Source organism: Galeopterus variegatus, unplaced genomic scaffold (genome assembly GCF_000696425.1).
Source record: "Galeopterus variegatus unplaced genomic scaffold, G_variegatus-3.0.2 Scaffold1880, whole genome shotgun sequence".
NCBI lineage: Eukaryota > Metazoa > Chordata > Mammalia > Dermoptera > Cynocephalidae > Galeopterus > Galeopterus variegatus.
Genome location: NW_007727991.1, coordinates 215827 through 234393, shown reverse-complemented (window position 1 = coordinate 234393; position 18567 = coordinate 215827). Strand labels below are relative to the sequence as shown.

At 34.5% G+C, this 18567-nt stretch overlaps 1 protein-coding gene across 3 annotated transcripts in view; it reads right to left on the bottom strand.

Annotated features, from left to right (window-relative positions):
• ATP2B1 (ATPase, Ca++ transporting, plasma membrane 1) overlaps positions 1-18567 on the bottom strand; it is a 117529-nt gene that overhangs the window by 37972 nt on the left and 60990 nt on the right. For all 3 annotated transcript variants that reach the window (XM_008579418.1, XM_008579419.1, XM_008579417.1), the window contains exons 3-6: positions 10001-10198; positions 4407-4661; positions 4190-4315; positions 581-721 (exon numbers count right to left, since the gene is read on the bottom strand). In XM_008579418.1, coding sequence (XP_008577640.1) covers positions 581-721; positions 4190-4315; positions 4407-4661; positions 10001-10198 — 720 coding nt within the window. The remainder of the gene's footprint in view (positions 1-580; positions 722-4189; positions 4316-4406; positions 4662-10000; positions 10199-18567) is intronic.

Sequence of the window (18567 nt, the reverse complement as noted above, 5' to 3'; positions counted from 1 at the left end):
TTTTAAAAAAAAAAAAAAAAAAAAAAAAAAAAAAAAAAAAAAAAAAAAAAAAAAAAAAAGAAATGTGAATAGGAGAAAATATGAAAAAGATTAAAAGCTCGATGAAACTAAAATGTGATATGGCTGACAAAGAAAGCTACCACTGAAGCAGCAGAAAACAATAAGCAAATATGAAGCGAGAGTTCAATTCGTTTTGATCACGTGACAGGGGAGATTCTAAAACTAGAGAATAAATAGAATAAAGCCAATGGATGTGTCCCAGGAGATGCTGAATTTGTCTAGCTATGGTAAAGGAGATTGACAATATTCACTAAAGACACTTAAAAGGACTATTAAGTCTAAAAGAATAACTTTCTCTCCTTTAATTTTCTCTCTTGAAAGTAAAATACTGGGTAATTAATTTCCTGTAGAATTTTTCATATCAGAATCTCATGAAAGAAGTCTATTTTCTGTACCAGTTCTTATAATCTAATTGCCATATTTTCCAAATATTAATTCTTTTCTTTTTTCCCAAGGTCTTGGTGTAATTCTAGAACTCACATTCCAAATACCAATTCTTACATCAAACTGCTATTCTTACTTTTCTTTTCCTTTTTCTTCTCATCTTTCTTCTCTTCTTCTTCGCCTCCAGCTCCAAGTAAGGTAAAGATAATTCCAGTTTGAGAATTTATACCTACAGCTGTAACTACCATTCTTCCAGAGCCTTCCATTACATGAGTACCTACAACAACAAAAAGCTTGGTTTGTTTTTAAAATTATATAACACCTAAATTCTTGTGCTTAATATTTTAAGTCAGTCATAACCAAGTTCAAAGCTCACTCTACCATTCATTTACCATGGGATATTGGAAGAATTATAACATCTCAATTCCTTGGCTGTAAAATGAGGATAACGGAACCTATACTTCATAGAAATGTAATGAGATTTACATTTCTCAAATAAGCCTAAGAATATAAAGCACCTAGCATACTGCCTGAAATTTGTAGGGGTTCAATGAATGCTCGCTGTTATTAATCATGACCTAAGGTATGAGGGACATTTCTCTGAGAAATAAATTGCTTACAAAAAACTTATAACCAAAAGAATTCCATACAAACAAATGTCACATTTCCCAACCCCAACTTGACCACTACCTAACTCAAGCTTTCATTCCAGCCTGCCTAGATTACTGGCTAGTCTCTTCGCCTTCCCAGTACATCTTGGAATCTTTTAATCTTCCTAAAATGTGATTTCATCACATGCCTCTCATAGCTCAAAAATTTCTGACTCTACAGTGCCTACTAGATTAAGTGCAGTCTTCACCTTGAGACCAACCAAGCTTTCAAACTTTTTCATTCACTCCAACATAAAATCCCATTACAGAAAGCTAGGGAGCAGAGATGGGAGCACTGATTGAATTCTATGTCCCTTACAACAATCTTGTAAGTTGGCAGGCATTATTATTCTTACTTTCTAGAAACTTGCTCAAGGTTATGCAACTATTAAGTGGCAAGGCAAAGATTTGATCTAGTTCTATCAAAGGACAATGGCTATATTTTTATAATATAATGTTCATAAATTTGCTTACAGTTCTTCAACGGTACATCTCTGCATCTTTCCTTACTTATTAAAAGGCTTCATGCCTTCTAATCTTTTTGTGAATTTTAAGTAGGCTTCAAAACTTAACTTTTTTTTTTTTTTACATTCAATAAAGTCTTCTTTAGAGCTATCAGTTATTATTTACTTGTATTTTATCTCCTAGTTCACAACCTTTTGGAGGGAAGGATCTGTAGCAACTACCACCGTCTTACATACCAAATTGATGCTCAAAGGTCTTTTGCTAAGTAAGATCATAAAGCATATATACCTACTTCGGTATTTAAGACTTTATATTTGGCTATTAATTACTGAGCAACTTATCCAATATAAGCTTTTTTTAGGTGTTTGATTTTCTTGCTTTTAAAAATCTATATTCTGAATATTTCACTAATTATTAGCTTCTTTGCCAATGAAAATGCAAGGGAAGAAGTGAAATTCAAGATAGTGAAACAGTATTTATTAAGTAATACATGTAAAAGACAATTTGTTTCTTTTAACAATTCTGGCTTTCTGCAGACTTCAATTTTTTATGTTCTATTCTTCCTTACCACAGGTAATCAGACGTTGGCAGTTAATGTGCTCAGGCAAAGTAAACAGTTTTTGTCCATATCCCCACTGCTAACTGAATACTGCTTTTAAAAATCTAAATTTAAGAAGCCAAGAACAGCAGTGAGAAATGGCATCATGAGAGTAAATTTAAAAATAAATGCATGTCATGTTTTTTGGTACATTTTTGGAATAGGGAAATAGATGCAGAAAAACTTTCCCACCCCTACTGCGATAAGGGACTCTACAAAGTTATTTCAGTCTTTTCTTAAACATGGAAAATTTATACAGTTCTCTTGGTATACTTGTTGTGTTAGGAACCTGAGTCTACATAAAGCTTACCAGTCATCTCTGTTAAAACAGAAAAGGACCAAAGTTCAGTTAAAGGAAATCAACCTGAAGAGCTAAGCACTATGTAAATAAGCTAGATGTACATAAAAGTCCATGAAGTATATACAACAAAAGCAACAGAAGACTCTCTCAGTTTGCCAAATATAGTGGCCCAGTTAGTTTGTGATGGTAAGGTATGATGAGATAGCTTCCCTCTCCTTTAAAAAGGTTATAGATTTTATTTAGTTAACATTAACTATAGTTTCTTAGAAGCACAGCGAGGAATAAGTAGAATAAGTACACATTATCCAAAATATTTCTATTTGGTATGAATTACAAGCACACAAGTACAAAGAAAAATCCAAATAGAGTACGAATGTTCTAAGTGGCATAGGATATTGAGGGCACACAAATCAAGATAATAAGCCTATTAATAATCAAAACTTTTACCCTATTTATAATGGTATTCACAAATGTATATACACATAATTACTCTGATTTTTTGCAATAAGCTTTTTTGTCACACATTTACAAATCATACAACAGTAATGGTTAAACTTAAGTTTTGCTCTAAAGTTGTGATTCTAACTTGACTGACCCTGTTTATATCACAGGCTTGATTTTGGTTTCAGTAAAATCCTGTTCGACCAATTGAAATATAAAGGTCACAGAGAAGAAATGAAACATAGCTGCCAAGTTATTAAGTAGTTAAATCAGCAGGAATCTCCTGCCAATGTATAAAATGTCACCTTTCCATTAACATCTGAGAATAAGAGAAGACGAATAGCAACATTTGGCTTCCCTAAAACTCTAGCATAAATTCAGTCTAACAAACACAGTTCTGATAAACAATTCCGTGAATTCTACAAAGAATACTGGAAGACTAAGAGTAGAAAGCTTGGAAATCTAAAGTTAAAAAATTAGCATGCTTTTGGAGTCAATTTGTGGTTCTTTGGCTTCCTCTCATTTAGTGCTTCAAAAGGCAGCTTGTAATTTTTCCCATCATCCCTCCCATTTCATTTCCAATTAACCTTTGTTTCAGCTTTCACAGTTAGGCTACTACAACAGCCTCCCAAAGAGACAGTAACCTCACCTTTACAAGTCCTTTTCTTCTCCATTCTTAGAACTTGTCTGAACCATGTACACATTCAATCCTGACTAGTGGATGTGGGTGCTACTCGTGGACCTATTGCTGGTTAGTCATACAATCTAGATAAGTAGTTTACATCTCAGACTCAGTCTTCAGCATTTAAATGAGTGAGTTGGATTAGGTAAACTTTAAGGGGTTTATCAGTTCTTTAAAAAAAACTCTGTCCTTTGTAGACCAAAACAGAGAACTCATTAATTTGCTATTAACATATAATCATTCTTTAATTTCATACTTCAACAGGCCTTAAGAATAAACATGATACCAAAAAAACAGAACAAGTGGATATCATTAGGCCTATATTTTAGTTTTATCATTACACTAACATTAACTAACACTGACTCTCAATTCTCTTGATTTTTTTGAACTCAGGTTTCTCATTTGTAAAATAGAGCTCTGGATGCAAAGATGTCTAATGTCTCTCTCAGCTTACAAAAAAATAGTCTCAATGGATTGTAAGGGTAGAAGCAAGCATAATATACCCATTCTTCTTCACATTACTGGCTCTGAGGGAAACTGTGTTTGCTGATAACAGCACACAGTTGTGGGGGGAGGAAAATATTCAAAGGTATAAAAGAAAGTCATACCTGATAGAAGTAAGGGATCCTTATCTAAAGACTTCTTAACATGATCAGATTCGCCAGTCAATGAGCTTTCATCAATTTTAAGATCATTGCCTTGAATAAGTATGCCATCGGCTGGAAGAAGATCACCTAAAATAAAAAGCAATGGTATGCTGAAGTGTAAACAAGATCACAATTAATTTTATGTTTAGTGTCAGATGTATTGGTCTTTTTTACTTACCATATTTCACTTGTGCAATATCTCCAACAGTAATGTCAGCTACAGGTATCTGAATGACCTGACCACCTCTGATGACAGTGAACTTCTGTTCTTGTTCAATTCGACTCTGCAAACCTCTGAACTGTTTTTCTTTACTCCAGTCATTGAAAGCTGTTACCAATACCACACATACTACTGACAAAAGGATTGCAGCTCCTTCAATCCAACCAGTTTCACCTTCACCTTCTTCCTCCCCAACAGAAACTTCTCCACAAACTATTTGTAAAGGAAGAAAATGCTTATCAAAAACAGACTCTGAATTGATGACAATATACATATAATAGATCCAAATCATATTTTTGTGCTAATTATGCTGTCAGTTTACTTTGTCAACTTTACTTATAGCCCTAGACACTTTATTGAACTCGAAGCATTCCATGACAAGAACACTTACTATGTCAATTTCAAGTTCCCTGACTCTAAGATACTTCACCTTAGGACAGAAGGCAGTCTAGGGTACTAGCTAAGACTAAGAACACTGGAAGAGATAAAATCTCGGCCCTAAAACAAGTAACTTATTTTTGTTTCTTCGTCTGTCAAATTAGGATATTACCACCTATCCCAGAGCTGCTGTGAGGATTAAATGCGAGGACACCTATAAAAAAGAAAAAGTAGGTAGAGCAGTGGCTGGGACATCCTTCACACTCAACCAATGATTAATGCTATTAATTATTACAGATGGTGGACAAGACATACATGAAAAGTTAAGTACTATGTGCAAACCATGAATCATGCTTATTTACTATGTCAATTTTACAGGACTGTGATGAAAGCTTGCCTTTTATAAGATGAAAAATTAAGTGAAATGCTACTCATTAATTAAACTATTTGAAACCCTACTACATGCCAGACAGTATTTTAGGAACTAGTGATACAGTAGTAAATAAGACACACAGGCTCCTTCTCCTCATAAAACCTACACTCAAACATTTGTAGGTGGGGATGGTGTATGAGAAATTCAAATAAAACACAAATAATAAACTTCTGATATCAGTAAGTGCCACAAAGAAAACAAAACATGGTGATATATTATGAAATGAAGAAACAGGGCTAAGGTTGGGTGAGCAGAGAAGGCCCCTTTGAGGTGTCCATGACATTAGAGCTAGGAGTCAAAGAACCAAATGATAACAGGGAACCAGCCATATAGATCTAAGGGAAGAGAATTCCAGGGAGAGACTGAAGTCAGTACAAATGTTCAATGGCAGAAAGAGTTCAGAAAAGGAAGGAGCAGGGGCGCAAAACCCTAAAACTGTAGAGCTAATAATGGCGAAGAAAGAATAATGGGACAGTGCTTTTTGGACTTCAGGCTAAAATCTACTAGTGAGTCTAAAATTAATTCAGTGGCTCATGACCAGCATTTTGAAAAATGAAACAGAATAAAATAGAAAGGATACAGTAAGGGTCAAGTACTGTTGCTTAAAACTTTTGTTATTTATAAATTTACATGAAGGAATATATTCTAGGTTGCTACGTAAAGTTATCTCTTATTGAGCTGAATTGAAATGTCTGAAAGCCACTGGTTCTCTCAAAGAGGAGAAGGTTTATTCAGAAAAAAAGAACAAGTAAATGAATGACATTAGAAATGATTAAAGTATATTCTAGAATTGTGAGCACAGATGGAAGAAAGGAACTGAGGTATGAGGGTGTTGACTAAAGATTAATCCGGGGGCCTGGCCAGTTAGCTCAATTGGTTAGAGCATGGTTCTGATAACACCAAAGTTCAAGGTTCAATCCCTGTACAGGCCAGCTGCCAAGAAAAAAAAAGGTTAATCTGGGAGAGGTATGTGGGACAGTTAAATGGAGAAAAAACAGAGACTAGAGTAATATCAATTAGGGATGAGATGGAAGAGACGATGCGAACCAAAAAATATCCCAAGAACCATCAGTAGGATTCAGCTATCAATGGGTACAAAGCATATTTTCCAAAGTGAGGAACAACACCCAGGATGATCCACTGAGAATGTTGCCTCCCACCCCCACCCCAAATACTAGAATTTCTATTTCAATTATTTTCAAGCTGAAGAAATGACAATGTATCATTGTGTACAATAACCAGCTATGTGGATTTTTGGTTTACACTCTTCTAAACAGTAGATGCTGCGAGGATAACTCCCCCCTCACCCTTTTCCATACCCAGAAAATAAGAGATTAACTCTCTGAATTAGAGCTAGTCTGGACTGAAGAACAGATGAAGGCTGAGATACCATGTTGACCACTTTCACCTACTTGGAAACATAGCTAAAATATTACCCAAATGAAGGATTTCTGTGGGGTTTGATATCATTCATTAAAAATATAAAAATGCAATACTTTGTAATAGTGTGCAAGAATAACAGATTGACATCAGAAGATGAAATTTACCAGTCATATTCAACAAAAACCTTTGTATAATTGGTGTATGGGACTGAAAATGAGCATCATGATTTAGCGAGTACTTTTTTCACTTAGATTTATATAACGTTGTTTGTGTGTTTCTTTTCAGCTATGAGAGACATTAAAACCAAATTCTGAAATAAATCAAACTTAGACCCAAATCAGGTTAAAATAATGTTTTATAGATATTTAAAAAAATCCAAATTTTAGAAGTTATCTTTTTATTCTTTCAATTTATATTTTTGTATAAATAGAATAAATATAATAGCTCAAAAATACACACATCATATAGATATAATTATAAATATACATGATTAATAAATGTACTGTGTGGAGGTATGTGCTCAATTTTTTTCCTGATAGAGTAAATAACCAAAAAAGTTTAAAGACCAATTCAACAGAGGTTAAGGGGGAAGAAATTGTGAGACAGTTATATAATTTTCAGCTTTAAGTCGCATCTGCTTATTTATCATTAAACTACTGATTATTTCAAAAGAAACTTGAAACAAATTAATGACATATTTCATTTCACATATAGTTCTACTCTATATTATACAGATAAGATCAGAATGATCTTGAAATATATAGTAGTAAAATATTTCTAGAAATTACATCTTTTTCCTACTGATGACCATTACAAATTTTTAGTGGAACTACAGGGGAAAAAGAAAGTAATAAGATCGAAGTTACGAAAGGACTATAATTTACCAGTTATTTTTTAACAAGTATTTTAATAATGTTTTCAATAAAGTCCAAATACAATAAAAATCTATTTTACCTAAGGTGTTCCCTTATAAATACATTCAATCAAGAGATATGTACAATCTAAATTCAGTCTATGCTCTCTAACACAAGGTAAATATTCCTTTTTAAAATCCCCTACTTGATTTATTCCCTGGATGGTATATCAAGTATGTGCATTAATTAGAAGGAGTTCTAGAAATGTTGCCTGGGAATCCCACAGGGATCCCTGAGGTCAACCCTATTTTCATAATACTAAGACAATATTTGCCTCAAGTTCATTAATGTATAATAGAATTTTCCAAATAGTATAATACATGTGATAAAGCAACACATGAAATGCAGATGCAGATATAATAACCCACCTATCTTCAATTAACCCAGACATAAAAGAGAAGATAAAATGAAAAACATGATCACTCTTTTCATTCTTTCATTTAAAAATTCATTATTTTCATCAAAATGCCATCTATGCTAATATGAAATAGGCTTATTAATACATTAATAAATACTTTTCCAGTTTTACTGAGGCATGATTGACAAATAAAACTTGTATATATTTAGGTTGTACAACATGTTATTTTGCTATGTATATATTTGTGAAGTGATTACCACAATAGAATTAATTAACATATCCATCACCTCACAGTTACCTTTCTAAATTTTTTTTGTGGTGAGAACACACTGATAAGTATTTTCAAATTTCTCCATTTTAATTTACAATACAGTAAATATCTATAGATATAACTTACATAATCAAAAGCTCTTTGGAGCTCTCAATAACATATAAGCATTTAAAGGGGCCCTGAGAACAAAAAGTTTGAGAACCACTGGTATGCAGATACTAGTAACTATAGATTTATTTATAGTGTGGGCTACAGCACATATTTCCATGCCAAATAATATTAGTAAAAAGTTTTGCTAATTTAAGATTTCTGTGACTTTGGATTTACAAATAATGAATTTCCTCTAAGCAAGTTACTATTTCTTAGTATTAAAAGGTAACATAGTGAATAGATATATGTAGTGTACTAATAAATGTCAAAAAAAAGTAAAGTGCAAAACACTAAACTTTTCACCATGGAGCAAATAAATCTTTTTATGCTTCATTAACACCTTCAAGTGGATTTTGACTCTTTTTGAAGGGCCTTATGACACTGACAACTCTTGCTTATCTTCTCAGTTGGATTCTAATACCAGTATCTCCTTTAACAAATTTGGGAAAGGACCTGTCACTCCATCCTAAGAGGTAGTTTGAATTCTAAAAGGATTTGTCCCAGGCCGTGTTGATAACAAACTCCAATCTACTGAGAATATTTTTCATTAGATTTCTTATATAGTCTTCGGGGAAATGTTAAAAGTAAAAAGTTTTTAATAAACTGCTAACTCACTCAATTCTAGAATACCAATTCCTAATATTCTACAGTGACAGCTGGGTAAACGGAAACTAAAGAATTAAACTGCAGCTTGTTGAATTTGGTTTGACCTCTCTCTACAGACAAACACACACATCTACAACCCCACACACACCCACCAAGCATGCACACATTCAAATTTATGAGCACACATAGACACAAAACACATTTTTAAAATCTGGAAGGATATATACAAAAAATGTACAGCAGGAATCTCTAAGAAGAGGGATTTTCGGTGAATATTACATTACTCTCTTTGGACTGTCTTTTTCCTCCCCCTATTTTTTTTAAATAGCAAAATGTGTACTGTTTATTTATGAAGAATAAAGTTTAAAAAATAATTTGGCTCATCACTGACAAAAGTATTGCCTAAATCCCTTTTTACCTACATCAGTGATTCTCAACCAGAGGCAACGTTTTTTTTCAAAGGCAAAGAAGAAATTTAAGTAAAAAATGAAGGGCATAGAAAGATAGGAGAAAAAACAAAACCATTTGTAGCTACACGTTAAAGCAGATCTACTGTTCTACAATGTCCTTCTATGTTGATCAAGATACTTTGTGGTACAAACATTTTATAATGGCAAAGAAATAACCCAAGTGGTATACATAACGAAACATTTGTAGAACCTGAAAAGTAATGGGTAAACTTTGCTTCCATAATGACATTTTCCAAAAGAAACCAAAAATTTAAAACTGAAATTGTTTCATAATAAAACAGTGTTTTTAAAAACTTAAAGACCGTGACAACATGCCATGTCATATATATGGCTTAGGTCTGTGCCAGACACATAGCATATATGAACAGGTTATTTAACTTGTGCTTCACTGTAAAATGAAGGTGACACTATATAACTCATAGGGTTATTATTAAAATCTCTGAGATAATATAGAGAAAGCACTAAGATTGGTGCCTAGCACATAGCAAACAGTCAAAAAATGCTGGCCAAATATTATTTTTACATATTAAGTAAATGAATGAGCTGAATGAACATTGCACATGTAAGTCTTTTTTTCCCATTTACTTACGTGCATTATCCCCTTCTGGAGGTTGATAAAAAGAAAGGCCCAATGATACTATGGCTGCAATTTCTAGTATAATTAAAGTGACATCTTGTAATGCTTCCCATACTAATTGAAGAAAGGTTTTTGGCTTTTTAGGAGGTATAAAATTCTTTCCAAACACTGCTTCTCTTCTTTCTAAATCTGTAGGGTTTCCACTTAAACCTAATAAAAAGAAACAAATTTCAGTGAACAGTTTTACTACTTACAAATGAAAATATCTATTTTATTCAAAACACATTAATTTGTCACACTTCAGATTATAATTTCTAAGATCCTGCCAAAATGTTTATTTTCATGCTTTAGCCTAAGTGTACAGAATTTAAGTCGTCGAAAACAAGTGTGATGATTTAAAAACATTTTAAGTAGATGACTCAGGACTGGACTAAGAATTTTCACTTCCCCAATTGGTTATTTTTGATTGAACTATTTTATGTCATTTTATTTTGCCAGGGACCAGAACTGATGTGATAGTTTGATTGTTTTTATATTGGAATTAAACATTTCCCTGACCTTTACTTAGATTTTTTCCCTTCAAAAATGGGTAAGTTTACATATAAAGACACATATGTAGATTTGATTTAGTTATTGCACCATGGATAACTAATCAGTGCAAGTCTTTGATTTTCACTTTTTACTGAAGAATAATGAAACTTTAATCTATCACATGCTCTAAAAGCTTCTCTACTAAAATGTCTCTGTTACACTTAGATTGATAGAAGATTTCCAAGTCGCAAATAGGAGACTCAGAAAGACCCTTCTTAAAAGGAATAGGCAGTGCCACTGACTGACTGCATCTACTGTCATTGTAAGGGTAAAGGTACACTGCAGGACATAATATTTATTTTCTGGAGCATGGAATTAGAAAGAAATGAGGGAGAAGATTAAGAGAGAGTTGTATGAACATCCATTTTGCCCTTCCTTCAGCCCTATCAAGCAAGACTCCTCTAATTTAACTCTGTTGATCCTGTCAAACCCAGATATATCCCAGTTAGCTAATGCAAAGTATATAATAATGTATATACATATACATTATTGTGGGGTGTAATAACACAGACAGCAGTGACAAATGACATTTTTTTTGAGTCTCTTCAAGAATGATGAAGAAGGGGACAGAGATACCAGAATACAACTACTTTCAAGTTTGTCGATATTAAACCTAACTTCAACTCATTTTTTTTCAGCAAGGTCCCATTCCAAAAGAATAGCAAAGGAAGAAGACAGGAAAACAGAAGATCACTGGATGTCTCTTGGCTTTAAATGTATAATCTCAATGCTGATGTAGGCAGGGAGTAGGAGAAAAATACACTGTTAGAACAAAATGATGAGAAAGGAACATATAGATTTAAATTAATTATTTCCTTTGTTGAATGTTCCAGAAAGATTCCAGAGAATGTTCTCACTAGCAACTATAACAGGGTCCTTACTGGGCAGTTCAGAAAGCATTTTAGATTTCTGATGACAAAAGTCATCAACCCAAAGCTTCCACAGAGCTCTAAGCTTTGAGGCAGAATTGATGGAAAAAGAGGAAGCAAAGATCTGTCATAATAAGGATGATATTAGATAGTGGGTAGGTTTGTCTTGTCTCATGTTTTAATGTCCTTATTATCATAAAAAGAAAAAAAAATGTTATCCCTCCTTGTGTCAGTCTCCAATTCTTCCTAAGAAATGTGTTTGAAGGTATTGGTTACATCAGTTTAACTCACACTGAATCAAGACTACCATTAGTTACATACACATAACACCTGATATCTTTAAACATCACCACTATAACTACAAAAATAATTGATCAGATCTTAACTTGTACTGGTTAAAACAGGAGCCAGTATTTTATGTTAACACTAAAAAGAATAGCCAGAGAGCTAAAGATAGCTTAAAAATGTATTTTGGGGGGAATTTAGAAGGTAGAAAAAGAAGCTGGTCCTAAAGGTTATTATAGTTCTTCTAAACTACCATCACACACACAAGCATATACCTAGGACACTACACCAACAGAGTTGTCTAATTTAGGTATTAGAAGACTTAGGTTCCAGTTTACCTACTGAAATCATGTGCAAGTCACTTAACCTCTTTGGGGATTGAGGTAGAGGCACTATATTTGTTGGTGTTACTTAGAAGTTGTTTTGAAGGACTAGAGGAGAAGGTTTGTAGTTTGTAAATCGTAAGTTACAGGGTAATTGTTATTAAGCTTATAAGGGGCAAGACAAGTCACAAACTGAACACTACAGGTTTTAATTCCATTTTAGGGACAATTAATTTCTATTAATAATAAACTTACATAGCCTAAATATAATGAAACTAAGCTTTTTAACAGTAGTCTGTTCCCCACAGATATTTACTGAACATTTACTACTTCCAGGGACTATTCTACATGTTAAGGAGTTAGTGTGAACGAGACAAGTCCTACATTCAACAAGCTTATATTAAGCTGGAGGGAGATTAACAAGCAGACAATTAAAACGACTATAGACAGAAATAAGTGCAATGAAGATGGAAAAAGAGGGCTACCAGAACTCTCTCAGTGGACTCATTAGGTTTTCTAAGGAGCTAACACTGGACTTGAGTTTGAACGATATAGAGTCAACCATGAGAAGACTTCAGAGCAGAGCACTCCCAGCAGCAAAAAGCAAATACAAAGGCCCAGAGACCAAAATGAGATGAGAAGAATCAAGAACTAGAAACAAAGTCACTGTGGCTAGAGCCCAGCAACCATGGAGAAAAGAAGAGGGTCAAAACGGGAAAAGCAGCCAGAGGCAAGATCATGGGGGATATGGAAAGTAAACTGTCACTCACTTTAAGTGCAATGGAGACCCACTAGAAGGTTTTAAAGCAGGGTAGTGATAACTAATCTTCATTTTAGAAAGATCATTTAAATTGCTACATGAAGGATAAACTAAGGAGTGCGAGAGTGAAGGAAAAACACCATGAAGGATGCTGTTGTGGTATAAAGTAAGATATGATGGTGCTAGAATCTGGGTTTTGGAAGTGGGAGCAGAGAGGAGCAACTGGATCTGCCAAGTATCTTGGAAGGAGACCAGACAACTTGTTGAAGGACTAATGTAGGATGAAAGGAAAAGAGAATAAAGAATGATATTTTTCCTTTTTATTTTATTTTTTGGTCTAAGCACTTCAGTGGGTACATGGTAGAGTCATTTACCAAGACAGGGCAGGCTTTGAGAATTGCGGAATTGTGCAGAAAGTGGAGAGAGGAGTTAATGGTTCTTTCTCCTTTATAGATTTAAACAAAACAAGTGGAGATGTCTAGTAGACAGCTGGCTATCCATATTCAGAACTCAGGAGAAGTCTGAGCCAGAGAGTCATCAATATACAGATGACTGTGAAGCCATGGGCCTGATAAGAGCTCCTGGAAAGCTAGAGAAAGCAGACAAGAAGAGGGCAGTGCTAAGGCAACTGCCTAGATCACTCCAACATTTATTTGATGGTCATATAGGGGAAGAAAAGCCAAAGGCAACTGAGAAAAAAAAACAGCCAGAGGGCGGGTAACAAGACAAAACATGTTCATGAAATACTAGATACCTACAGAAGAAAAAGTTTTTTAAAAGATGATGTAGCTGACTATGGCAAATGGTGTTAGAAGGCTGAGTAAGATGAAGACAGAATGGACCACTTTCTTTCACTAAGATAGAGGCTGCTGACCTTGATAAGGAATCTTCCAGTGGAGTGGTATGGAAGAAAGTCTGACTAGAAAGAGCTGTCCAGAGAATGGGATTGAGCAAGTGAAAAATAATAAGTACAGATAAACTTTTCCAGAAACGTGATGCAGTTAGGAGAAAAAAATGTAGTAAAGGTAGTTAAAATGGGTTTTATTTGCATTTTGTTTTTTAAAAGTAGGTGACAGATATTAAGGCAGTACATTTACCAATGGAAATGATCAATAGAGAAAACAACACTGATTATACAGGAAATAAAGGATACTACTAGAGTCAAGCCTTTAAAGAGCAAGAGGGACTGGAATCCAGGGCAGGAGTGTTTGCCTAAAATAGGTACAGGAAGAGGCTTCCAATATATGGAGAAAGAAAGCAAAGTTTGTGGGGAAAAGATATTGCTAAGCTGGTGGAACTGAGGATGAAACTATCTGGTCCTACTTTAAAAAAAAAATTGGACAAATGATATTATTAGGAATAACTTGTGAGTTAAAATAATGGGAAGTCTTCTGCCTAGTCCTGTTGGCTCGGTTGACTGCAGTGTAGTAGCAAGGAGGCCAAGGTCATGCATGGGACTGATCTCCTTATGGCCCCGTTAGCTTCACAAAGAGACAATATAGACAAAAATCATCAAAAGCAACCTCAGAACTATACGCATTTGGGGCTGGATCCACCATTGTGGTGAGTTAAAAAAAAAAAAAAAGAAAAAAAGCCTATCGTCATGCTATGAGTAGATAATGTCTCAACAGTACTGACTTTATATTTGAAAAGAAAAGAACATATTATGGAATAAAAAGAAAATTATGTGAAGTCAGTGTTTTACAAGAAAATGAAGCATCTCCACTGGTGGGACTAATAAAATTATGTCCCAATTTAGGAAATTGGGAGGCGGGGGAGAAGGACGTTTACTAGAATGTTGGAAGAGGTGGGTTTAACTGAAAATCATGGCTAATATACAGCACATACTACAATCTTATTAAATTCCGAACTTGAAATTGTCTGCATTTGTATACATTTGTGAAAATTTATGTTTAAGAGCATTCTTCTTGGGAAACAGTCTAATACTCTCATCACGTTCTCAATTGCAAAAGCGGAAGTGATCCCTCCTCTGTATCCAAATTTAAGAACCTCTGGTCTAAAGCAAACTTACGCATTCACTCCCAGGAGCCAGGCACTGTGTTGGGCTCTAAGCACACAAAGGGAAATGAGTCAGACAGGATGCCTTTCCCTGGTACTTGCCCTCAAGAAACTCAGTTTGGTGGGGGAGACCGACAAGCAACCAGTTAAACACAACCCGTGTTAAGTATTACGATGGGGTGGTGAGGAAGTTATGGGAATACACACAGGGAACTGGAATTCATATTTAGGAGTTTGGGGTATATGAGGGAATTCCAAGATATCTAACTGGAGATTTTAAAAACGTTTAGGAGGTAAACAGTCATAATAAGGATTATTACACTTATTAAAGAATAAAGTGTTACATCCTTTATGAAAGATAGTGTTTTAGATAGAGGTAAAATATTTTAGGTGAAGAGAACAGTAAGAAGAGGCCCAGAAACAAGAGTAAACTTGGCACAATAATATTTAAGAAAACTGAAAATTTTGCTATGCCTCAAATGTTGAGGGGCAGAGTTGGAAGAAACAGATGAGATTAGAGAGATAGGCAGGGGCCAGATCCCAAAGAAATTTGTAAGCTCAAGTAAAAATCTGAATTTCATTCTGAAGGCAATGCAATACCATTGCCAGCTTTAAGCAGGAGTGTCACCAGAAGTATGAAGGGAAACAGGAAGAGACACCAGTTATGTTACCTGAATTACTGCAAGAGAAGACAATGGCCTCAAACATTGTGTAGTGGGAATATAGAGAAGTGGTCACCTTTGGATTAAGAGAAAGTTAGGAGTTAGAAATGACATGTCTTATCAACCAAGTGAGTGAGAATGGGTAAAAAATTCACGTCAAAGTCAAGGCCACTAAAGTTTCTAGCTTAGCAGCAAGGTGGATTAACAGTTCCATCAAGAAGGGAAAAAAAAAGGTATGCTTTCAGAAGAAAAAGTTTGAAGAGGTTGAAAAAATGGAGATATCTAAAAGGAATCAGGCTTTCAGGCCCAAAGCTGAGGAGGAAATCCCAGACCAGAGCTACAGATGTGAAAATCATCAGCACTCAGATGGCACCACACAGGAGAGTGTAAAGATGAAGATGAGAGTGTACAGACGGACAGAAACATGAGGATAATCAACACGTAAAAGAAAGCACAGGAGGCTGCAAGACTGACCAGATAGGAAGAAAGAAAACCTGAAGAGTATAATGTTATGAAAAGAAGAAGAGAATGTTTTGGGGAGGAAACTTATCTACTGTAATCTGCAAACTGAAACAAAACAAAACAAAAACCAACTAAGACCATGCTACTTCAGACTCTGTCAAGTATGACCTTAAAAAGGAATGTTTTGGGGAGGAAACTTATCTACTGTAATCTGCAAACTGAAACAAAACAAAACAAAACAAAAACCAACTAAGACCATGCTACTTCAGACTCTGTCAAGTATGACCTTAAAAAGTAATATACAAGTATATGCTGCAGAGTTAGAGGAAAAGTAGTCAAGGTTACAACTATCTTCAAAAAATTCATAAGCAATAAAAACTAGTAACCCGAACAGGTTTTAAGTTAAAGATAAAGAAGAAAAAAATTGTAAAGGTAATTTTATGCAGTTAGTATATAATAAATAGGTTATTTTGGTACAAAAGTGTATTCTTGGATTGTGAGGACCATAAGACAGATGCTTGCTCTAATGGAGAGAGCAAAAATATGAAGTTATGGGCCTCAATTCCAGTTAACCTTGAAATTAATAGTTCCAACTCCTTTAAGAGTGATGATGGTTAATCAGAATCACTGGGAAGTTTTTTTTTTTTTTTTTTTGTCTTTTGTCTTTTTCCGTGTCTGGCAACGGATCGCAACTGCTATAGTGCGCCGCTTGGGAAGCACAGTGGCGCTCCCGCCGAGGGTTCAGATCCCACATACAGACCGGTCGCTCACTGGCTGAGTGAGGTGCGGGGGCAAAGCCGAGGGTTGCGATCCCGTTGCCGGTCCCGGTCCAGTACGGGCACGACACTGAGGGTTGCGATCCGTTGCCGGCCACGAAAAAAGACAAAAAGGAAAAAAAAAAAAAAACTATTAAGAGGAGGAAATATATGTACCTCTTTCTCAAAATCTTAACTCTTTACAAGCTGTGTGAGATGAACTTTTTTATAACAGGAGATACCTTATAGTATTTAAAAGCATGATATCCATAGTCATAGAGAAACTTTGGGTAAGTTTAACCTTTCTGTTCTATGGGTTTTTTGGCCGTAAAATAATAAAGGTGATATAAGGATAAAATGAGTTAATATTTATAAGTGCTAATAACCACCTGGAACAAAAAGTATTACATAGCATATATGTTACCTATCATTTTTGTTGCTGCTGTTCCTAAGAAATGCTTTGGCTTATTCCTCCAGACTTTATAGCAATCTGACATCAGCACTCCCAATATTTTCTGATTTTGTTTCTCCATTCATTTACCTCTTAAGCATTTATCACTAACTACACATTTCATTTTACTTCTCTTGTGAATTGTCTGTCTCTCCCATGTGAAAATAAGGCAGGGATTTTTTTTTTTTATTCATGGATCCCAGGACCTAGAAAAATGCCTGTCACACAGCAGATACCAATAAATACTATATTCCAGCAATTCTAAGACACACATATGCTTACATTTTATTAAAATCTCTGAAATTAAGATGTGATTTAATTATACATTTACAACCATCTTCCTATAACTGCCAACACTTTTTCTTTTTCTAGGAGGGTAAATAAAACACATGGCAATCAACATCTTAGGTCTGATGAAAGATTGTATGAGTCAACGAATGAATTAATGAATTAAAGAACTAAAAAGACAGGTAAACAACTTCAGTTTTAGCTAATAAAAATTCATGTGCTTGGAAGATTATTTTAATCTTCACTTTCCCTGATTATAAACAGGTTATTCTAATAAGAGAGTACTTGCTGTCTAGATTATTTCCTCGGGCATACAAATTTAGCTGCTTATTCTTGATCATGTTTCATTTATTATCATTTGCCTAGTTGATCAATGACAAAATGCTCACTAGCTTTCTGAGTGAATTATTTCTACTAAATTAAGCTAAAACTATGAGGATTCCTTTGGGAATAATATTCCTGTGAAGGCTGCTGCTGTTTTTATTTACACTTTCAACAACCGAAACACAAAAATAATGCTTAAAATGGCTCGTTTCACATTCTTTAAACAAACATTTCAAAATGACAAATTGTTTATACATAAACAGTGAAGACAATAGTTTGTACAAATTTTAGCAAATATTAAATTCACAATACTAGGAAGAACATGAGGAAGAACTTTCTAAGAATGAAAGGGAAAAATAACGCACCCATTTATTTAACAGCACAAAGCAACAACAATTCATATTAAATTTTGAGTAAGTGACTATTTCTAGAGATTATCCACAGCTTCCATCATGTTGTCAAATGAGACATAACCATCCCTTTCCCAAATTTTAAAAACCACTGTACTAGATGCAAAACTTTCAGTTAACTTGATTAACTTCAAAAATAATGTAAGGAGTACACCCCAAAATAGCTGCACAAAAGAACTTCAGTACAAACCAGTGAAAAATCCTATCTATAAAAATGGGAGGACACAACGGAAGGGTATACAGTTATTAGAAGAATTAACAGCAGAGAAATACAAAGACATGGTTGGGGAAGTGTAGTTAAGTGCAGATTTGAAACTAAAGTTCAATATTGCATTTATGAACAAACTATGTTGTTTACACTGAGGGCTCTTTAATGTTAA